We start from the raw sequence: 25156 nt of genomic DNA on the forward strand, positions 1-25156 counted from the left end.
CAGCAATCTCTGTGAGATTTAAGGTAAATTGCAAGAGTAGATTCAGCATATTTTTTTACTACAGATGAAGCTATTCCACTAATGCTGCACATTGACAACAAGTCTGTGTGTGCCTGGAATAGATGTAGCATTTTAGGGGCCAATTCAAGATGAATATACATTACACACGTTACTGGAATTTTGAAGGAGGGCAGGGGGAGAAGTATTTACCTCCACTGCTTCTGATGCCACACTTTATGAAGATAATGTTTAAACAAATATTTCTAGTTTTATCAATTGGCAAATTTTAACAAACTGGGGAGCCTACCGCATTCAAATAATTTTTATTTCAAAATTCTGGAATTTTTCTTTTTCAATTTGCACCATACTCCCCAGAATTCAGAAAAATTTGGGCCAGTATTGTTTGAGTTTCTTTGGAAGTCCACTTGGTGCACAGAAAGGCTAATTGGTACTGGATCTACAGTTTGAAGAGGGATCCAAACCACCAAGTAGTCAACTCTAGATTCTACGATCCCCTCGAAGTAACAACCCTTTCCCTGGGAACCGTGAAAAATTTGGAAAAAAAAAGTTGAAAATTTTGAAAAAAAAAAAAAGTTGAAAAATTTGAAAAAAAAATTTGAAAAAAAAAGTTGAAAAATTGAAGGAAATCGGCCGAAAAATGTGTTGTTTTTTTCCACTCATTCCCTTCACGAGCGCTCTACCACTCGCAATTGGGTCTGAACTAAAAATAGACACCACCACACCATGCTTGAGTGATATCCAATAGCACTTGACCTCTGCCCTCCCCTCCCTCAAGTGCACCAATGTTAACCCCCACACCCGGCGACCGCTACCCAACGTGCCAGACTTGTTTTGCCACGCTTGCTCTTGGATACGCGAGAAGAAAAGATCGAATGTGCTTGGATATTATTTTAAATCGACCATGACTTGTTTCCTTGTCCTAAGAGCTGCTGAAAACTTGTGGGTGAGGAGGGGGAAAGCAGCCCGAAATGACTGCTGGACTTGCAGTCTTTGCCAATGTGTATGGCAGGTCAAGCTCTTTCATCGATAAATACACCACCTTGAGAGATAAGATCGCAGGAATGTTCCAAAATACAGATGCGTGGCGCCTGAAAGTCTGGCCCATCTGTCCAGCTCTGACCTAGATTTCAGTAAGTTCCCGTGAGTGAGCAACTCTCGGCCTTGTAGCCGACAACTTCTGGTAACCGTTTTCATTCAAAACGTGTTCTTTGTTCCCTGCAACACTTCATAAAAAAGCGAAACTGTTAGAGATAATCAAAACCACATAGGCGAACTAAAGATCGTCAACCCGCTTTAGACGTTGTCATCCAGGTTTCCACAAAAGTTTACTTCGATCTTACGTGCATTATAACTCCCATTTCCCACTTCATCCGTTTTCCTAATTGTGTCGATGTCGTAATATCTGCCAAAAAAGTATTCCGTTGGCTGACTGACTTCTCCCTTTTTTCCTGTCAGCAAAGGGGGGGGGGGGGGGGGGATTTTCTTGCTTGTGTGTGCACACGGGCTGATCACAGGCGAGGGTGGAAGTGGACCTACCCCTCTTCCTTTCCTTTGACGTCTAAAATGGGGCAACCAGTTCTAAATATATTCTTGAAAATGAACAAAAACTATAGAACAAGTAAAAAAAAAACAGGTTACCCCACTCCCACCCCCCTTTTCCCAGCTTATTCTCCACCACTGGTGTGCACGGCAATGTTGATAATTGCAGAATTCAGGTATTTTTTTTTTACGCTGTTGTCTGCATAGGAAATATTACCCGTATTATTGTCTGTTGCATGGTAAAACGAAAAGCAAGGGTCATTTCTTTCTTTAATTTTTTTCTTCTTTACACTGCTGTTAAAAGTTCCGTCTTTGACAGTTGCGTTATCTTTAAAATGCTGAGATTTCTCTCTTCCGCCACCTGTTGCTCGAACTTCCAGCCGGTCTCCTTGTTTTTACGATGCAGCTGGCGCCAGTGTTTTGTCTAGCATCTGCAAAGCTCTTGCTTGCCGATAACAGCAATGACTCATCCAGCACGAAGGAAAAAGTTATTGCTTTGAAGGAAAAAGTTATTGCTTTGAATCTCGCAAAGCTGTTTTGATTTGACGATAACGAAATTCGATCTCCACAAAGGAAAACAAGAGTTAAAATAACTTCATGTTCTGCGCCTTCTGATAAGCAAAACTGTAAATTAATTCGCATCCGCTTTTTTTCAGAACCATTCATGTGAAAAAAATAAAAAGTGCTCAATGTAGGAATGGTCGCTGAGACTGATTAAAAAGACATTATTCAAGGGGAAAACTTTAGGAGCAGTGGGTGTTTGACATGGAGAATACTCCTAAATCCAACATTAAATCATTGATTAACGTGAGAGTAAATAACGATCTACCATTTTGATATGTAAAAATGCGGTTTCATAAAGCTTGTTTTCAGTTCATTTTATGCTGATGGGCTAATCGGGACTAAATATACAGTTTAAAGTGAAATTCAATTCCAAACCCGAATGACTTTCGACTGGGATGCTGTTTAATGACATGTCCTAGAATACGCATTGGGTGAACACAGATCGCAAGTTGCAAGTTTCCTTTTTCACACTGGATTACAATGCAAGTCAAGGAAGAAGTTTGGACTGCTCCCTTGAATGGGGTAAGGGGGAGGGTGAATGAAGTTGGTTGAAGCAAAAAAAAACGTGGCCGAACCAGAACGAAAATTACAGCCCCGCCTTTATTTTTTTTTTTGTCTGGTGCCTAGAAATGTTGTGTTGTTTCTCCCGAGAGATCTAATGTTACCAGTTAATCTTGTAACAGACAATCCTCCAGTAGACCCATACGAGGGTCACTATTTATAATTTGAGCCTAACAATGAAAAAACAGGAATTTGGCATTGAAAACTGCTTTACTGTTCTTCGAAGTATTCTCCTTTATGGTCAATACACTTTTGCATTCGTTCGAATCATATGTCAAAGCCGATTTTCCAATCTTCTTGAGACACATCCATAATATGGTTTTTGAATGCATCAACGGCGTCTTCCGTTGTCCACGCAATTTATTCTTGACATTCGGGAACAAGAAGAAGTCATTGGGTGCCAAATCAGGACTGTACGGCGGATGACCCATCAATTCGATTTTTTTGACTGTTCATAAAGTCTGTTGTTAGACGAGATGTGTGACAGCTGGCATTGTCTTGATGAAGAATGATCCGGCGCCATTTGTTTGTTTTCCGTATTTGACCGAAGACCTCTGGCAAACAAATTGTTGTGTACCATTCAGAGTTGACCGTTCTACGTTCCTCTAAAGGCACAGTTGCCACATGACCAGTTTTCCCGAAAAGACAGGCGACCATTTGTTTCGATGTGCTTCGAGCGCAAACAACTTTTGTTGGATTGGGTTAATCTTGAAACACCCATACAGTCGACTGCTGTTTACGTTCCGGCTCATATGCATATATCCATGATTCGTCACCTGTTACAATCTTATATACGTCTTTTGAAGCACCACAATTGTATTTATTGAGCATTTGTTTGCACCAATTGACGCGAGCGTCTTTTGAGTTTTTGTCAAATTGTGTGGGATCCAACGAGAACATACCTTTCTCACAGCTAAATGATCATGTAATATTTTATATATGCTGGTGGAACTAATGCCTATGGTTGCCTCAATCTCACAGTATGTCACATGACGATCTTGCAGTATTAGGTTTTGCACAGCATCAATGTTTTCTTGAACAACAACTGATTTTGGACGACCTTCGCGAATCTCGTCGGTGAGCGAATGACGGCCACGATTAAATTCGTTATACCAGCGTTTCACAGTGGCAAAGGATGGGGCTTCATCGCCAAATGTGGAAGTAAGTTGATCGATGCACTCTTGTCTTGATAATCCACGTCCAAAATCGTAAAAAATCATCGCACGAAAATGTTCACGAGTTAATTCCATTTTATTGTTGTCGCGCAATCTCCAAGGCAACATAAACAACACAAATGAAGCTATTGACAAAACATTTGAAGTACGTTATGGTCAATAATGCCAGACGATTCCGTGCAAATGTCAAATCACACCTAACTTCAATCAGTGTTGCCAAGGCTCAAAATATAAATAGTGACCCTCGTATAAAATCCAACATTCATTCTGCCCGATTATCTCCCAACTTTTGCTGGCGCCAGTGTGACTGGTGTCAAGATTCTTCGAGTTTCGCTTGCAATAAGCGAGATTGTTTTCCTTTCCATAGGTCTCTGTGCAAACGGGTTTCTCATGAACTATAATTGTAAGAATTTCCTGGAAAAGCAACGACTGTGCACAATTGAAAGAAAGTAACATTATTTTAAATTATTTTTTGTGAAAACGTTTTCATGTTTTATTTTCCTTCTCACAACATGCGTCCTTTGCATAACAGGTTGTGTATAACTACCAGGATAAATGGTGTTACCATCTCCTAGGCATCTTTGTGTCCTCTTGGGCTCCGTTTAAGCTGAAAATTGGTGCAAATTCCAATAACGACCCCTTCGAAATAACGACCCTTTTCCCGGGAACTGTGAAAGGTTGTTGAATCGAGAGTTGACTGTACCTCCACCAGGTATTGAACCCGAGACCTCTTGATTACAATGTGGTGCACTATGCAATCGGGAAGGCCCTGGCCAGTATTGGCTCAGTCCCAGTATTTATTAATAAAATAACTTGTTATATACAGACATAATTGGAAATAATAGCTGAAGCATAAATATTTATTATCAATTCTAATACACGTGGGGCAACATGTAAGATAAGTACAAAAAATTGATAAGAAGAAAATACATCAAAACACACCTCTCTCACAGCCAGAAGGTATTTCAGTCCCAGTAGACCACCATGTCGTGCTTCCCACTCCTCCTGCTTCAACAACTGAAGCAAAACGTGCATCACCCCATTCACACCCTCCCCACTCATCAGGTGAAGAATTGACCCTGCAAGAAAGATTAGTCAACAGTTACGAAAACTTCAACAGGTACCTTTGCTTCCAATAATGACTTATTTATACAGGGGTGACAATAAAATAACAGGATTCTCTGCATTAAAATCAGGAGCAGCAACGAAACACAGAAACCAAAGTTTTGGGGATATCTCATCTGTCAACAGCACATTACAGAATTTTATTTTCATGCTGTTCTGTTTTCTTCCTTTCTTCTAACACTTTGTACTTTCCGACATAAGGCAAGTTTTCACATTAGAAACACTAAATTAACTGGAAAAGAAGAGTTTAAACTTTAATTTATGGACATGAACATTTCATTTTTGACAAACTTAAAGTGTGAAATAACATGCTTTAATGTTAATTGTTCCATCTTTTTTGGAAAATACGAGCTACAATTTTCTACCGTATTGTATCACAATGATGCAAAATGTGAAATACTCTTAGAACAACAAAAACTCAAGAGTTTATAAACTGACACAACACCTTCTGAAGTCTGAATTGTGTGGAGAGTTACGTAGTCATGGAAAATTGATTACTTCTGCTGTAAATATTTGAGAAGGAAAAATGGACTCCTCCTCATGGAAATGAAATTAATACTCTGATAACTACATAAATGTATTATTAGAAAGGATATGTTTGTTTTGTGTAATAAGTGTAGTTACTACATGAAATTTGAGATTACATTTAAAGGTTTAACACTGAAATGTCATTTTATGTACCACTCTTGATCCCAAAATGTTGACAGTTTAGGTAGTGAAATTTTTTCTTCATCATCACAAAAATTTGGCCCTACCAATGTAACAGTCAACTTATCCATTCAGTTGAATGAATAAAACTGAGCACCTACTGCATCAGTGCATATGTGCTCAGTTTTTGATGAGAATAAAAATAGAGTACATCGTTAAAAATTGAGCAAGTGTTAGCATGTGCACGTATACTAGTGATCACAACCTTTGTTAAAGATTCCATCCCAGTACTAAACTAGATTGGTTGAGTAAACTATGGGGAAAAAACTCTAAGGAGATAGCAAATTGGCAGATAGTTGGTAGACTATGCACAGGTCAAAGCCATAAAATCCCAAACTGTTCTGCAAACGAGACTGACTGGCAATGCAGATTTGCTCTTTCCTTGTTTGGTAAACTCCTGCTTGTCACAATTTATTGCGCTAAACAGTTGAAGAATGTGCCATTTTATCTGAACAGGAGTGTACCTTGGCTCAGGAAGGTATGAACAATGGCTGGTTTTGTCAGAAAACATGGATCACCATTTATTGCTTCTATCTTACAACTATCGCTGAACAGTTTGCTCAGTGCCATTTGAAAATATGGGTGAGATTCCTGTCGGTTAATCAAATGATTGCTCCACAACTGATTTTTACAACCCAGGGATTAGAATCCTGAAGCAAGCAAGGCAGCCACCTACAAGGTATTTCCATTTGAAAGCACTGACCAACATGATTTCCAGCCTTCAAAATGTGCAATGTGCCATCACCGGGGATTGAATCCGGGACCCCTTGATTACATCACAACAACTACACCATCGGGGAAGTCCATCAATGTTCAATATATTGCTGTCTGTCAATATACTCTCTCGCGTGCGAGCCTCAGCTACTGGACGGGTCACAGGTGGCAGATAGTGAACTCTCCCTCAGATATGAGGGGGAGCTGCGAATAAGGGGAAACCCAAATAAGCAGTACCGGATCGAGGCAGCAAGGCTATCAAGGTGTAGAGGGTGTCCAGCAGCATTGACATACTCAGCAAATACCACAGATACCCATCGACAGCCTTCTGTCACGACGAATAAACACTGCCATAAAAGTGTTTGCCCCAATGCCTTGTGGGCCTGGAGGGACCCAGAAATGCTAAGGGAGTTGGAATCCTGACAGAAAACAAGGGTGTACCTGAAAACCCACTGGTGGCAGCCCCACCACCCAGGTGTAGGCTGTGACAGGCCCGTTTAGATGACAGCCCGAAAACATAAATGCCAACCCAGCCAGAGGCACGAAACTGAGAAGGAGGATGATCATGATATGCATGCTTACTCAGGATGTCTTCCCACAGGACAACAGGAAATGTGGAATCATTTTTCGGGCATTCCACAAACAAAATCAATCAATCAGGAAATTATTGTTTTTAATTGCATTAGGGTTTACATGTTTGTGAATGCATATAATTTGTATATTTTACCAACAAAAATATTGGCATCTGTAGAATATATACTTCACAGACAAGTGAAGTCAAACTTTACTACATTTTTATAAAGTGTCACACATGTAACACATTTTCATTAATACTTTTCATGCACTCAAATTATATCATCATACTGAAGTTTATTTAATTTGTTAGTAGACACCACAAAGCACTTCATAATGATATGAAATCGGTTCATTCTGAGTATTTTAATCCTACTGTACGTCTAGGACTTTATATTTTATGTATGAATGTAATACACAATGCTGGAATGCCCCTTTATGTTAAATTGAGATTGGGTAGAAAATGTGGTGGAACTTCAATCAATGTTTTTCAGAATGATTTAGGTAACCAGGAAAATATAGAACTCTGAAAGTAATTCAAATATTTTGTTGCACTGGGACCCAGATCATGAAAAGCATAATTAAAATAAAATTATATAATATAATGTAGGGATGGGCCGATATGAAATTTTGGCCGATACCGATAAAGTACCGATATAAAATTGAACGATACCGATAACCGATATTCTACCGATCCGATATAAAATTAGAAATGGTCCTTGATGAACATGAAATGTTACTTGATCTCCTTAATAAATGTGTGTTTTGAGGTGACCACAGTGCAAAAGAAGTTGAATATTTAGACATTTACTTTTTTAGAAAGAAGGGCATGGAGATTATCCATAAAAATTACAACAAAATGGCAGAATTTTACACTAAATTATAAGATATTTATCGATATATCGGATCGGTAAAATAATCGGTAATTTTACCGATAAACCGATATGCCTATATCGGCCGATACCGATAGAGTACCGATTAATCGGTCCCATCCCTAACATAATGTAAAACCAAGGAACATAAAATTACGGTTACACTGCATATCAACTTCTAAACTGAGAAGAACTCACCAAGGGTTTGAGCACAAGTTTCTCGCACCGGAGCTACAACTTGGTCTGAAAGGAAATCTCCAAACCTATCCAGTGCTAACACACACAATATCCGCAGTGAAATATCTTCTAGCCATGATTGGTGAACCTGCTGCATCTAAAAAACACACAATAATATCAGAAAATATGACAGTAAAAAGTACTTACGTCATGTGCTGGCAACATACTTGTTAAAAACGATACACAAACACTAAGAGTTTGTCCAAGATTTAGATTCCATCTCGGAATCATAATCACGGCTGGTTGAGAGACGGCGAAGGACACATGGTTGAGGTTCCGCTGGCGCTTCTGGCCATGCAGTGTTGATAAGTTTGACTCAGTTGAGGCCTTGCAGTTGGCAAGTTTTACTCAAATTGGAAAACGTTATCTCCCTCAGCCATCAATGTCAACAAAGAAATTACCAACAAACACTAAGACTGCAATGACATCGTCCAGCAGACACAGCGAATAGCCTCAGCGGAACCCCAACCATATCCCCATCACCATTTCTCGACCATCCCTGATGATGATTCAGAGATGCAATCGAAAGCTTGGACAAGCTCTTAAAGTGTCTTTCAAGTAGGGTAAACGGTGCGTTTTGGGCCACCCCCGAAATTTTGGTTTACTTTTATTGTGTATACCTATACAGTAATATACTCAAAATCGAACTTTGACTGTTACAAAAGTGACACAATACAAGCGCAAAAAAAAAGTCAAAGATCAAATTCCAATTTTCATAGTGCAAAATTGCTAATTTTCGAAAATCCCTCTATAATTTTTGCTAAAATTTTATTTTTCAATAATTAAAGCGAAGTGCTAAGTTAAAAATAAGTGCTAAGTTACTTCCGGTTCACTTCCGGTTTAAGTTCAGAGAATTAATATGTTGACTTGTAACATTCTAAATATTTTAATTTAAGACAAGGTACAACTTGTTTATCTAATACTAAGAAAATATAATATGCAAAATTCTTCTAGAATTGCTCTGTCGCTCTCTCATGTCTTACATCATAAACATATGATTTTTCACCTATAAGAATAACACTACATATGGTGTTATTAGGAAGTGTATTATGGAATTCACAGATAATTTTAATGTTTGTCCTGTCATTAACCACAACTTGTTTTTTTTTTGAGGTGTTGATTACAAACATGGGTCTCTGTGTTTTGAATTCATCTGGTGAGTAATACATGTCAGTATTCCCAATTGTAGAAAATAGTAAACAAAATTTGCCTGTTTTAGAGATATTCCAAAAATATATATATATTTGATAAGTGACAACAACAGAGCCATCTATGTGCAAATGTCTGCACTCGGTGAATACTTGGGAACAAGTCAACTTTTTTCAATACTACATCATTTTATACTTTTTTTGCCAGCAATAGGGAATGGTAGTAAGCGTTAGACAAAGTACTTTGGAGCCGAATATACTTTTCTTAAGACGTCGTATATTGCTAAAATATCTTTAATTCACATATTTCTCATACCGCCGTATCTTGCCTTATTAGACCTTTTCAAAAAAATTGCCAATTAGTGAAAATTAATTGAGGAACAACAGGTGCTAATAGGGCAAGCATACAGTGATATGGGGATATGTGAATTGTCGGTTTCTTCGGTTCAGATAAATGGATCGAATTGAAACATAACATCTTGTAAAAATGACAACTTGTATAACTAACTTACCACTTGAACTGCGGTACAAGATTTTTGAGTACACATGTTGCGAGGCTAGTTGAGTTAAGCAAAATAGTGCCTGAATTTCGTCCACCGTGCGAGATGATTTTTATGGATAATCTTCGCAAAATAAGTGGTATTAAAAAGTTGCAGAATCCTGAGTCTCTTTTTCGGGCTGCAAGCAAAAAATTGGCCGATAGGATGGACGAGCTTTATGAGGCGAGGGAAGGAAGGAGACGATATACGGATGATTGGTATAAGTCAAATGCTGAAACAGATAATATTATTACACAACTTATTGCTTTGACTGAGGCACGAACTTTTTTTCTAACCTGACATGATATATAAATAAAATACTATTACTAAAAAGGAGATAAACGGATTAACTTTTGCAAGCAACCAAATCTTATGAAATATTGATAAAAGATATGCTTTCTATTAAAAATGTAATTACTTATAAACATGGAATGCGTGATATTCTCGAAAAATGTAACCTCTCTTTTCTCTCTTCAAGAAGTCGAATCCTATTAAAACAAACAAAAAAAAATCAACACGGACAACAAACATGCATCACATGAAATAACAAACAACCTATTTTGTTTAGTTAAAAAAATCTAAATTTAATATCTAATGAAAACACATGATAACAACTTATTTGAACTAGTTTCCAAATTCAAATATTTAGGAGTAATATTAACAAATGAAAATTATATTAAAGAGGAAATAAAATAAAAAGTAGGTTTAATTCAGGAAATGCATGTTATTTCTCTCTAAGAAATTAAAAGTTAAAATATATAAAATAGTAATTTTTCTTGTAGTATTATATGGATGTGAAACTTGGTCAAATATAAATTAAGGTGTATTTAAAAATAAAATTGTTAAGAAAATATTTGGACCTAAAGGGGATGAGAAGACAGGTTAGTGGAGAAGGTTACATAATTTAGAACTACATAATTTATATTTATATCCAGATATTAGTAGACACAATTGGACAGTTCTGCAACCTCTTTTGAGGCTCGATTCATCATTTGAGGCTCGTCGTAGCCTTTTATGATGTATATTTTGAGGGCACAGAGTTGGCAACACTGTGGGCCCTTACTGTAGTTTTTTATGAGGGGGGACTATTGCCCCCTGTTTACATCTGGCAACACTGCCGTAGATCTTTTGACAGTGTTGTTAACCTACTGGGTTTTTCACTGTAAATTTTCATCAAAAGGCCTGAGGGGTCCATGTACTCTTTATGTCTGGCAACACTGTTGGGGGCCTAGTGTTGGCGACCTGTGGGCTTTTTACTGTAGCTTTTTATGAGGGGGACCTATTGTCCTCTTTTTATATTTGGCAACTCTATTGGATGTTTTTTCTTTGAGGCTTGGGTTTTGCCAACCCATCCGAAGAAAATTCCACTATATGATCTTTCACTGGCTAAGCTAACCTACAAATAGGAATTGGCAACACTGACGAGGCTCGAATTATCATTTGAGGCTCGAAATTATTATTTGATGCTCGTCGGTGTTGCCAACCCACTCTACAAAAATTCCACTATATGATTTTTCACAGGCTAAGCTAACCTACAAATAGGAGTTGGCAGCACTGACTTATAAACCCACTGGGTTTTTTTGGCATGTTTTTTCATGATGTGTTGCTAGGCTATTGGGCATCTTGGCGTATACAATGTATATATTTTGAGGGGGGGGGGGTTATAGCTTTTTATGCTGTACGAATACTGGGAGCTTGACAGTGACAACCAACAGAGTAGGTAAACCTACATCCAGGAATTGGCAACACTAGTTTCTGCAAGTGAATTTGAAATAAAATATTAAACAAAATACATGAGTAAGCACTGTGGGTACAAATAGTACCAGTGTTGTGCCCCCAACTCCAACTGGGCAACTGGGGAAAATAATTGTACAACAATTTGTACCTAATTGTACAATACTTGTACCTAATTGTACAACATACATATACACAGACATAAAAGAGAGAGCCTTCCCGCAACTTACTTCATGTACAATTTATATGATTTTACAACTGTGAAAAGAAAGCACATGCGTTCTGTATGCACACATTTATTCTTATTTTTCGAAGTTGAATGAAAGCACATGTTTTTACGTTCTCGTAATACTAACCTTGCTCCACTGATTTTAAATTGCTTCCATCAGCTTTTTTTTTTTTCTGTGTTATTTCCGTATGCACGCAATATTCGCTTTCAATAGTATAATGAAACACAGAAGGAATGTTAGTATAGCAGGCTCTGAGTTTACAATTTATTAAATTAAACAATAATTTATGTAAGAATATACTTGTACTTACCGAACACAAAATAATAAAAGCACATGTGAATGTTTGCGTGTGTTCATGTTATATGACGACTGAGTAAAAAAATAATGTTGACTCCCCGAAAGATAAAGTTCCTAGTTCGACATCAGATGCATGCAAATTTTATGTTTTGCTCTCCAAAATCTTGATTTTATGTTTGTGCTATTTGTCATACAGCAGAGGAGGAGGAGAAAGAGGGGGAGAGGAGAAGAGGGGGGAGAGAGAGAGAGGAGGTACTATCAGCGCCATCTATTAGCAAACAATAGAAATAAAAAGTAGGTCAAACTTTTTCAATACCCAAACATTTTGAATGTCTTCGCTTAGTAATACGATCTAGCTGAAGACGTTTAAAAGAGTACTCTTAGTCGACGAAGCTAATTGCTAGGGCCCTTATATTACTAAAATATTCTTTAATTTGCATATTTCTCATACCGCCATATGTTGTTCTAGTTGACTTCTTCCAAAAAAATGCTAATTAGCGAGAGTTAATTAAGCAAGGCAAGTAAAAGAAGCAAAATAGAACAACATATGTGCCGGCGTGAGAATATGTAAAAAATCGATTCAGAGGTGGATCGAATTAAAATTGGGGGATATTTTGCATTTTTCCCCTATAATGTACAAAACATTTACCATACATAATTCTTTCCATTTACAACAGTATAAAATAAGAGGAATGTGTGACAATATCCATATTAATTAGGAAAGTATGTTGTATGCTAGGTTAGCTAATTGTGTCTTCTACAGCTTCACTGTATAGAGGGAAGATGGAAAAAGAGAGCTCTACGGAAACTGACGCTCTTAACAATATTGTATGCCCGTGAAAATTATATATAAATAAGACTTAAGCGTATTATCTGCTTTCATATCAGATTTTGCCAACCTGTAAGCTGTAGTGTTTAGGTGACAAGCGACCTGCTCAAATATGATACTGTTGACAATATTGTATGCCCGTGAAAATTATATATAAATAAAACTTAAGCGTATTATCTGCTTTCATATCAGATTTTGTCAACCTGTAAGCTGTAGTGTTTAGGTGACAAGCGACCTGCTCAAATATGATACTGTTGACAATATTGTACGCCCGTGAAAATTATATATAAATAAGACTTAAGCGTATTATCTGCTTTCATATCAGATTTTGCCAACCTGTAAGCTGTAGTGTTTAGGTGACAAGCGACCTGCTCAAATATGATACTGTTGACAATATTGTACGCCCGTGAAAATTATATATAAATAAAACTTAAGCGTATTATCTGCTTTCATATCAGATTTTGTCAACCTGTAAGCTGTAGTGTTTAGGTGACAAGCGACCTGCTCAAATATGATACTGTTAACAATATTGTACGCTCGTGAAAATTATATATAAATAAGACTTAAGCGTATTATCTGCTTTCATATCAGATTTTGCCAACCTGTAAGCTGTAGTGTGTAGCAACAAGTTATTACGTAATATAATGATGTCATATCAGTCGTGTTGTTTTCTGATTGGCTTAGTGTCTCGAGTAAAAAACAGAAATTTTGATTGGCTAATAATTTATATGTGGTGTTTTCTGATTAGTTTAAGTAAGCAAGATTTCTATTGGCTGTCTAAATTTATATAAGCCGGAGCACAGCGCTAATTTCTCACCTTTGCTGAATTGGCAGAGGAACCCACATAGCGAGGGATAGAACCTGAACGGGCTCCACCAAAGTATAGGAGACTAGAAGCATATAATTTAGCGGAAAAAACCCAAGTAAGGTCATAGAGAATATTTTAAAAATAGATTTTTTTTTTAAAAAAATTAACAATTATATTTTGTATTGCACAGCATTGGGTATTAAATAACATACCCCCAAAAAATCTCTGCATTATGCGTTCTGTAAAAAATTGCCCTACGTGCCAAACTGCTGTGTCAAGTAAAAATTTTCAAAGACACTGTCGCACTTGTGTGCCGGAAAAGCGAATATGTGCGACCAAACTGTGCTCTAAGTGTGAAAAAAATATTACTATTGCCAACTTCAAGCGACACCAGCTTACTTGCAAGAGCACTGGAACATCTCTACCGCAACCTTCCAAGCGAAAGGTAAAAGTAACCTCCCTCGATGCATCGCCACCTGCCAAACGCGTCAAGCTGGCGAAGAAAGCAGACCGGTTTGCGTTTGAGCATTTATTAGAAGACTTTGACATAACATCAGACAGCTTCTGCGATGTGCGTAGTTTTCTGGAGAGCGAGCGAGCTAAGATAATATCCATCCTCAACGATGCATTGGCCACACACTCCACTAAATTCTATGCTGTGCTATGCTGCAAGTATAAGAAACCATCTGATGAAATATATAAATTCTTCCATGCCACAAAAGCAAAAACACTGCATCAGGCAGATGTCACTGACCTCGACAGCATCTACGACAAGTTTGTCGAGGAGCTTGTGGCAAAGCACGAGGAGCATCAGGCTGAAGGCTCGGGCGGTTCGCTGTGTGGCGAGCCCCACGAACTTTGTCTGACACTTAACAAGTTCCTGCCACTGGCAGGGTCTAGCTATATTGCCCTGCCACCCGAGGTTGAAGCAAGGAAAGCTGTTCTCAATATTCAGAACAAAGACACCAAATGCTTCCTCTGGTCGGTGCTGGCAGCATTGCACCCTATACCTCGGGAAAACAGTCCACACCGTGTTGCACACTACAAGCAGTATGAGTCGGAACTGGAGGATGCAATGGCCGGGATTGCCTACCCTGTAGAAGTCTCGCATATTCGCAAGTTTGAGGTTCGTGCTCGTGACTTGTTGGGCCTGCAATTAGCCATCAATGTTTACGGTCTCACCGAGGCAAACATCGTCTACCCTATTCGGGTAAGTGATGTAGATGATGATAGTGCACAGCAAATTGACCTTCTTCTTATCAAGAATAACACCTGCCACCATTATACGCTTATTCGCTCTTTTTCCAGACTTGTTTCAAATCAGAAAAATAAACATGATGGTCACATCGTGGTGTGTCGCAGGTGCCTGTCCACTTTCGACAACCGAAACCATTATAAATTCAAACACTCTCGAGGACCCAACATTGCTGCTGAGAAGCTAGCTCGCCACATGCTCTACTGTGGTACCAACAAGCCTGCACAAACTATCCTGCCCGAATATCCTGCCCGAACCTGGTGCAGTAGAGTGTTTTCGCATGCACAGTGCTATGGTAAAGCATCCTGCCTATATTGTAGCAGACTTCGAGGCTTTTCTTCAACCTCTGTCTAACTGCCATCCCAACCCCGAAACATCCTCTACTATTCCTTTCCAAATCCACGAGGCCTCGAGTTACTCCTATGTTGTGGTGTGGCGAGACCAACATATTGCCTCCGAGCCCTATGTGTATCGCGGTCCCGACCCGGTCAAACACTTCCTGGAGAGAATGCAACAGGAAGGCATCAAGATAGGGAAGATGCTGTTGGCCCCCAAGCCCATGCTGCCCCTGTCTCCGGAAGACAAGCATCAGCACGAAATGGCTCTAAATTGTCCTGTTTGCAACTCAGTCTTCAATGACGATAACAAAAAGGTCCACCACCATGACCATTATGGGACCGGAAGCTACATTGGCCCGTGGTGCAACAGGTGTAACTTGAGAGCCAGGGACCCGCGCTTCATACCGGTCTTTTTTCACAATGGCTCGGGATATGATTTCCATCACTTGGTTACACATCTAGGGTACGACAATGCAAGAATCAATGTCCTGGCACAAAACGAGGAGCGTTATATTAGCGTCAGCAAGTGGGTGCCGATCCCCGACTCAAAAAGCAGGAGCATCGAGCTTCGGTTCCTCGACTCTCTGAGGTTCCTCCAGGCAAGCCTGGATGCTCTTGCTGGGAAGCTCAGAGACGACCAACTAGGCATTACCACATCAAGTTTCCCGAACTTAGATGTCACGCTCATCAGACGTAAAGGGGTCTACCCCTACGAATACGTCACAGACCCTTCCAAGTTCGAAGAAGAGTTGCTGCCTCCCCAGGATAAGTTCTACAGCCAGCTGAGAGGTTCAGGTATTACCGACGAGGAGTACAAGCATGCTCAGTCTATGTGGGTCAAGTTGGGTTGCCGAACTTTTGGTGATTACCACGATGCATACCTGAAGCTTGATGTGACGCTTCTTGCCGATGTGTTCCAGGCGTTTCGGGCGACTGCGATAAACATTTACAACCTGGACCCTGTATATTTTTACAGCCTTCCTGGACTGGCATGGTCGGCCATGCTCCTGCTGACTAAAATTAAACTTTCACTTATCTCTGATATTGATATCATGCTTTTCATCGAGAGAGCTATCCGGGGCGGCATGGTCCAAGTGTCGCAACGCTTCGCACACGCGAACAATCACCACATGGCCACTGGTTACGACCCCTCCCAACCATCAAGCTACATCATGTACACTGATGTGAATAATCTTTACGGGCACTCCATGATGCAGCCACTCCCAACAGGACAGTTTGAGTGGGTTGATCCTTTATACCACGACATCGAAAAAGAGTGCGACGAGTTTGGGTTTTTTGCCGAGGTGGACCTTGACTTCCCCGAGAAGCTGCAGGATACATTCTGTGACCTTTCGCCTGCTCCGGAATTCAAGTGTCCACCTGGCTCGGATCAACCGAAGCTCGTCATGGACTTGGAGCCCAAAAAGCGTTATGTGCTACACTACCGGAACCTCCAGTGGTTAATGCAGCAAGGGGTCTCGGTCAAAGCAGTTTACCGCGTGCTCTTGTTCAGGCAGTCTCCATGGTTGAAGCCGTACATCAAACTGAACACCAAACATCGCACTGCTGCCACTTCGGAACTTGATCGCGATTTTTTCATATTAATGAACAATGCGGTATTTGGGAAGACCATGGAGAATGTGCGAAATCACGTTGATGTGAGGTTGGTGACGAAGAAAACACAGTGTTGTCGACTTGTTGCAAGCCCGCTGTTCAGCTCTCGAACAATTTACAACGAACAGATGTCTCTGATTCACATGAACCGGGGCGAGGTGCTACTCAACAAGCCCATCTATGTGGGAGCTGCAGTTTTGGATCTGAGCAAGTTGTGCATGTTCGAGACATATTACGACATACTACGTGCACACTACAACCACAATATCTCGCTCCTCTACACAGACACAGACAGCTTGGTGTACCATGTTCGCACGGCCGATGCGTATGGTGATATAGCCAAAGTTCCAGCTCTTGTCAAGCTCTTCGACACATCGGGCTATCCCCAGCTAAACCGGTATGGAATTGTGCCCCGAAACAAAAAAGAGCCCGGCAAACTCAAGGACGAGAAAAACGGGGATGTGATTGTGGAGTTTGCTGGACTTCGTCCCAAAGCCTATGCGATCCGGGCTGAGGGTTCTGTAACAAAAAAGGCAAAAGGTGTAAGCAGGCAAGTGGTTCGGGAGCACCTCAAGTTTGAGGATTACCTCGAGTGCCTCAGAACAAAATCGCCTATTCTACAAAAAGAGCATCGTATCCAAAGCGTCGATCATGTGCTTACAACTAATATTGTCAGGAAAGTTGCTCTGGATGCACACAACGACAAGAGGTGTATTCTTGAATGTGGGGTCCATACACTTCCGTGGGGCCACTATCGCCTCCAAACTAGTAAGGCCTGCCCAGAGTGTAACAAAAAAGGCAAAGGGTGTAAGCAGGCAAGTGGTTCGGGAGCACCTCAAGTTTGAGGATTACCTCGAGTGCCTCAGAACAAAATCGCCTATTCTACAAAAAGAGCATCGTATCCAAAGCGTCGATCATGTGCTTACAACTAATATTGTCAGGAAAGTTGCTCTGGATGCACACGACGACAAGAGGTGTATTCTTGAATGTGGGGTCCATACACTTCCGTGGGGCCACTATCGCCTCCAAACTAGTAAGGCCTGCCCAGAGTGTAACAAAAAAGGCAAAGGGTGTAAGCAGGCAAGTGGTTCGGGAGCACCTCAAGTTTGAGGATTACCTCGAGTGCCTCAGAACAAAATCGCCTATTCTACAAAAAGAGCATCGTATCCAAAGCGTCGATCATGTGCTTACAACTAATATTGTCAGGAAAGTTGCTCTGGATGCACACGACGACAAGAGGTGTATTCTTGAATGTGGGGTCCATACACTTCCGTGGGGCCACTATCGCCTCCAAACTAGTAAGGCCTGCCCAGAGTGTAACAAAAAGTAATAGGCAATGCGAAAAGAAAAAAAAAACAATTTTAATTTACTTCCACTTCCTCGATTACATGCATGCATGGCACAGCAAAATTAAACTTCTGGAAACTGCTAATTGCAATTTGTACTTATATATATAAAATTCCACATTTCTTATTGTGTGCTATTTTTTTTTTTATTTATTTAAAACTGTTCAGTCACTCTTTCATTCTTGACGTCATACACAAATGTTTTCTCTGCAATAAGAATGACACTGCACAGAGTATCTGCAGGCAAGGCGTCGTGGAACTCGCATACAATCTTGATGTTGGTACGATCGTTAACAACCACCTGTTTTCTTTTAGATGTGTTGATGACAAACATGGGTCTGCGAGCTATGAACTCGTTGGGGTTGTAGTACACGTCCATATTGCCGGAGGTCACTCTCTTGTAAGCTGTGTACGCCTCGTAAAGTTTCACGTAATCGTTGTTCGTAATGTTTAAGTTATAATTCTCGCGTGGAAAAACTTCATTCCTTCCATTTTTGAGGTAAACATTCTTAATTTTGCAATTATCAAACTGGCTAGAATCTTTCTCTTGGTTATTATCTTTCCCCGTCTGGAAGAGCACGACCGCAAACTCAGGCATATCGTACCGGATGCTGTTGAACTGCGTAGTAACATCAAATTCAAAATGGCTGCCGGAAGCAGGTTTCTGCACACACTGGTAACCGTAAAATTGGATGGGTACTTGGGGGTTCTTCAAAATGTCGGCTTTGTACTTGAGACCGTAGTTAGATTCGTATTCCACCACAGGCATGCGCAGCTCCATGAACTGGATGACGCACTTGGCTGCGTCGGGTAGTGTGTTGGCAAGTGCTGCACCGTCTGCACCCAAGGTGCTGTAATGCATCAGCACATCGTTGTCGTTGGCGCTTCTGCGAAAAGTGACGCGCAAGCCACCCTTCCACATAATCTCCGTGTAGTCGGAGAAGAAGCCTGGAAGCAAGCACATGGGAAACAGTACTGTGTGGCTTCGAGTTTTGATTTTTGTATCTGCTTCGAATCCCCCTGCCTGGTAGTATGCTGCATCGGTCTTGGAGAGTTTCAGTGTTCCCACAGCTGTAGAAGTAATCCCAGGGTAGTCAACCCTATCGATGACGGTGCCATGCTTTCTAACTTCCACTTGCGAGAACAGATGCGGCACAAAATTGTCCACAAGTCTTAAATTTGCATTGGCGTGGAATGCTTCGCCGTTGTCTCTCTTCACCACATCAAACTTGATATACAAATCAGCTCTGTGAGGGTGAATAAACCCATCCCCAACGTCCACATCGTATTCGATCTCCCTGTTCGGCTCGTTCAAATTGGCGAACGTGCGGCGATTGGGTGGGAAAGATTGCAACTCGTAACTTTCGATTTGCTCCATGATTGTTATTTATTATACGTTAATCTCCACGACGGCGGTGGTAGTAGCTCCGGCAAAATTCACCACCTCATTTTTTTCGTTTGTCACTGCCAATTCTATGTTGTCTATGCGATTACGAGATATAGGGAAGTATATCGGTGGTGAGGGTGTGTAGATAATCGGTTCCATGAATTCAGAGTTTGGTTTGAACGTAGCGATGATACCTGTTTGCTTGTGGCTGCCTGGGATACCATCCGAGAATTTGGTGATCATGCCTTCTGCCACATTGCAATGTATGTTCAGAGTCTCGATGGCTAGAAATTTAGGAATGTTGGCACCAATGTGCTTGATGCCAGGTTCGAGCTTTGTGTTGTTCTCGAATCCTAGAAGCTCTCCAACAGTGCCTAGGTCTACTGTTTCCGTAGCAGACACAATTTCAACTCTGTGAGTTACAGAATTTTGAGATAGCAGTACATTTCTTGGCAATTGGGCTTGCAAGGTAGACAGATTGTACTGTCCTGGCGTGATAACTATTTTTTCATTTCCAACAGTAATTTTGTTATTGTGCTCCGTGACATTGGGTATTAGGTACATGCTGTAGAATGCACGAAGAGCAATAGATTTAGGATAGATGATGTCGTCATGCAACGCGAGTTTCAAGACCGAAGTCTCGCTGGTGAGATGGAACACTCCCATGGTGTTTTAGGTACCACAATGCTTTCTGAAAATGTTCCACCGACGGGTTATTTATTTTAGACATGTATGCGAGAACGGAAAGGCATAGGTGGCCGCAGTTAACATCGGTGAAACCCTGGATGCGTTTGTCATTGTAGTAGAGGTTGGCAACACTGAGATACTTCACCAACCTGGCAGGCGGTGTGCAACCGAACGAATCGAAAACAAATGCATTGTTATCGTTAATTTTGAGGTAGCATATCCAATGTGTACCAGGATTTTTGTAACTGTCCAGGTTGACCACGCCATACTCCTTTTTCTTCACAGCAGAGGGTAGAGAATCGGACATGAAAACACCCCTGAAGTTCCTTATTCCCAACGGTTCGATCAGAGATTCAATATCGAAGTTGGACAGGGCTTTTTCTTTTTTTTATATTTCTTCAAAGCATCGAGGTTGCTTTTTTGCTTTTTGGTCACACCTTTCCCCTTCTTCTCCATAGCCAGGTTGTGACGTTTCTGTTCTTCCAGCTCGGCCTTGTTCTTCTTTGCATCGATGACGGTTTTGGCGATAGCGGCACTGCCTCCAGCCAAGCTGCCCACTGCACCCAAAGCTGCCAAGATGGCCGGAATGCTGAATATGAAACCTCCAATCTTCTGCTGCTTCCGCGAATGCTGCAACTTTTTCAATTGTGGAGTGCTGAGCAGCAATTTCATTCCGTGTCCTTTGGACAAGCATGAACGTTTCTTCTCGAGTTGTTTCTTGGTGAGTAACCCATCGAGGGCACCCAGCGTTTTCAGATTCGAATATGGTATCTGGTATACGACGCCCTTGGGCTTCATGATGTATTTTTTTTTTTTTACGATATGTTATTTTATATATGTTCCGAGATTTTTTGTTTCCCTCTCGTATAATTTTTTTACGGCATATTATTTATATATACTACGCAACCGTTAAACAAATTCTATTATGTGCTTTGTTTTCTTACCAAGAAGTTCTTTTGTCCCCTTGTACACGATTCGAGTTTTACTCTCGATTAAAATAGATAGCTTCTCGTCGGATAACATGCTAGCGTATCGATTTGGTAAAAATAGACTGTATTGTCCGTTGAGCAACAGACGTACTTTGGGACCATACTGGGTTGCAACAATTGAACCGGAAGTTATTGCGTAAGGTTTGTCCACTTCCAATTCCTGAATTTTTATATATTCGACTGACAAATTTAGCATTTGTTTTAATGCCTGGACGTCACTAATTTTTTCACTCATATCGAAGAAATATTTTTTTTGGTCTCGTAGATTTTTTTACAGTGTGTTATTTATAGAAAAAAGTTTCGGCATTGCCTAATGCGATGAGGTGATCGATGATCCTACTGGTTTCTGCATTTGAAGCGTACCAGTCGTCTGTATATCGTCTTCTCCCCTGTCTCCACTCGTGAAGTTCGTCCATCTTATCAGCCAATTTTTCATCAGCAGCCCGAAAAAAAGCATAGGGAGAAGAAGAAGATTTCACACCGCTTATTTTTCTCAGATGATCCAGAAGTAGCATTTCACAGGGCAAGCGAAATTGTGGTGTTATTTTAACTAAATCAATAAGCTTTTTAACATCCTCGTGACTATCGTCGAAGGTAAATATAAATATTTTGCATAACACTTCAGTTGGTAAGTCTGTTATATGCGTAGACATTTTTTTTGCTAAATTTTTCTCTCTGTAATCCGTGTGTTATTTAATTACAGCCCCCACCCCAATTTTCGTTTTGTGTTCATGGCAATAGTCGTACCCAATGCTGCAACCCGTTCACCCAACGAGGCGTCTCTGCTAACAAGTCTCCCGAACGCGGCATGCTCCAACATTCTGTCTGCATCGTGACGCGCGTCGAGATCAGTGTGAGTATTGTAAGCAATGTCGTGATCCTTGCATGCTGCGTCCAATGGGTTCACTCCCTTGTCTCCTCTCTCCAGTCGTCGTTCGAGTTTGGTACCCGGTCCGCAGTACTGGTAACCTGGCAGGTGCATCTCGAAGGGTAGCTTGTTGATGATGTCGTTCACGAGACCTCGACCCTCGGCCACATTCCAGAATTTGGGAGGCAGGGTGTTGATGATTTTGATAAGGTAACCTATACCTTTGTTGTCGTTGACAATGAAGTTGCTAAGCTTGGTGCTAATCATGTCAATGATGCCCACCTTCTCGTTGTGAAAGTTGCGATTACCTGCATTCTCTTCACCTGCGATAACCAGCAATCGATCTACAAGCTTTCTTACGTCGTCTACCCAAACAAACTCTTTAGGTAGGGTATTGTAGAGTTTGACACCGCTGCCAGTTTTAATTTGGTTCCATATTGGCTTGATGAGGTTCCTGTATTTTTCTCCACTGCTTGATTTTACGCGATTCTGTGTTGCATCGTTGTTTTGGTACAGGGCATCCGTCATGATTAAAACTTCTGTGTAACTTTGGTAATCCTCGTCTGTATAATCTTTAGGTTGCTTTTTGGTGATAAGTTCCCACAGGCCCACAGTGCCAGGATACCTAGTCCAGCTGTTCTTCTCGCCCAAATTAATTTTCACGTCGTCACCTTCAAACGTGACTTTCGATTTCCCAATTTTCCAAACCACACCCTCGTTAGGTTCCACAGAGGGGTACAATCCAAACACCTCGTCCTTTTCAAATTTCCCGGTGCTCAGGTAATCTCTCGCCAACGGACCTAATTCAACTACCTTGTCCGAAGAGGTACTGCCTAGAACCTGACGTCTCAGAGGTGCAGCTCCAAGTTCGAACGGGGTAGTGTGAATACTGGATATCGGTGTAGGCACAGCATAATTTCGAGCAGCAAGTGGCACGAGCTCGTTGATTAAATCTTTGTTTTGCTCGGTAACATCTTTGATGTCTTTACCTAGTCCACTTATAGCATCGATGATAGGTTGGTCCTGTCGCTTTTTCTCTTCGTAAATTCCGCGATTCTCTGATTTCCAACCCCTGAAGCGTTTGGCCAGGTAGTCGCGCAGCTTCAGGTTGTCGTCTGCGAGTTTGCGTTTCATCATTTGTTATTTATAATACGTCAAGACGTTTCTTGTAATGTCGCAACGTTTAGAAAATTGTTAATTTTGTTTCTGTACTTTCCGTCATTAGGTTTCCTCGTCATGTCTATCGTGGCAAATCCGAAATCATCTTGGTTCCAGCATGAAGAGCAAAATTTAGAAAACTGATTGAAGTTCATGTCCCCGCCTACATAATCATCGTAGGCGTGTTTTAAATTGGTGTGGTCTTGACGAAACAAGCAAATAAAATTAGCATTGTCTCGGAGAAGCTGCTTGGGAATTTTGGAGAAGGTCTGAGCAAGGTAGAAGCAGTCTATGCCTCTGTGCCGCCCCTGAGTAAAAAAATTGCGAATCTCGTTCTGGTTCTCCAAAATCACATCGTCGAAGACCACCACCGAATTTTCATGGCAGCAGTCTAGTGGCATTACTTCGGAGGCAAAGGTAGCTATGCTCAGCCCTTCGTACAGTTTTGTCAGCTGTTGATATTTTGCTTGCTCCAAACTTTTGGAAAAAACATACAAGTGCCTGTTCTTCCAATCTAACCAGTCGGGAGCAAGAAGAAAATTATCAATAAGTAAAGTTGTTTTCCCACACCCTGAAGGTCCAACAATAAGGCTGCGAATGTTGTCCGGCAACAATTCGCCGTTTTTCCTAGCCTGACACTCCAAGGGAAAATCTGGCAGTCGTCTCACCACATCCCAAGCACCTGTTACACAATCACTTCGTTTGCGTCGATCCAACTTTTTTCCTCGAGTCCCAACCATTTCACCAACAGTTTGTCACCTTTTCTACGTAATACTTTTTCGATAAGATACGTATTGGGGTATTTTGTTTTGGAGAGTTCCTCCTCGTAAAATCGCCCTTTCAAAATTTCGTCGCGATTATCTTTTATTATATACGTGTGACGGTTACCGGGTAACAATCGAGCAACGGTGAAAAGTTCTGTACTCCAGTTTTTGGTAAAGCCTTTTTCAAACATGCGCTTAAATTTACTAATTCTTACTTGGTCTCCAATTTTGAATTTCGGTTTTTTGTTAGTGGGCCGGTACTTGGGGCAATAAACAGTAGAGATCAGTCGTGCCTCATCAGACTTGCTGACATCGGCAGGCTTCATGCGTATCGTGCTATGCAAACTGTGATTATAGTCGTTTACGAGTTCCGGAAGTACGTCTACCCACTTGTGGTTACCTTGAAGCGTAAATCGTTTCCACATGCGTGTTTTGAGAGTACGGTTAAAACGTTCTACTACGCTGGCTTTGATGTGACTGAAAGTCGAGTAATGTTGAATATTTTGCTTCTGAACAAACTGTTGAAATATCGAGTTGTAAAATTCTTTTCCGTTATCCGTTTGAAGAAATCGAGGTCGCCTGCCACTTTCATTGAAAATAGTTTTGAATGCTTCCATTACGCACACACCTGTTTTAGCCTTGAGGGGCAAAGCCCACGCAAATTTTGAAAATGTATCTATAACAGTAAGAAGATACTTGTATCCTTTATTGATTTTATGTAAATTTTTTAGGTTGCCGCTACTCATTTCCACAAGGTCAGCCTGCCAAAGGTCATCCACGCCTTTGGTCACCACCCGCCAGTCGTTTGTAGTTTCGTCGTGCAGGTTTATGAAGCTCGTTCACGATACCCTGTCTAGACATGGCGCGAAAATAAGAATATAGCCTGGCTGGGTTTTCTATGTACAGCTTGTCACCTATTTCTATGTCGATAATTTGAGTGGCATCTTCGGCATAGGCAGTCTCGCGACTTTTGGGGTGTGTGAAATCGACCAGCTCAACTCCTCTTATTTTAGGCTCATCGCCAATGTTCGTCACGGTCATGGTTGGGTAGTGGGTTGCGTGAGGCAAAGACCAGT

At 40.8% G+C, this 25156-nt stretch overlaps 1 protein-coding gene across 5 annotated transcripts in view; it reads right to left on the minus strand.

Annotated features, from left to right (window-relative positions):
* The window catches only part of Hel89B (histone acetyltransferase 1), a 156982-nt gene that overhangs the window by 66292 nt on the left and 65534 nt on the right, over window positions 1-25156 (minus strand). For all 5 annotated transcript variants that reach the window (XM_083125375.1, XM_083125377.1, XM_083125376.1 and 2 more), the window contains 2 exons: window positions 8051-8186; window positions 4803-4939 (listed from right to left, as the gene is read on the minus strand). In XM_083125375.1, the coding sequence (XP_082981501.1) occupies window positions 4803-4939; window positions 8051-8186 (273 nt within the window). The remainder of the gene's footprint in view (window positions 1-4802; window positions 4940-8050; window positions 8187-25156) is intronic.

The sequence above is a fragment of the Lepisma saccharinum genome, chromosome 7 (assembly GCF_977018435.1).
Source record: "Lepisma saccharinum chromosome 7, izLepSacc3.1, whole genome shotgun sequence".
Classification (NCBI taxonomy): Eukaryota; Metazoa; Arthropoda; class Insecta; order Zygentoma; family Lepismatidae; genus Lepisma; species Lepisma saccharinum.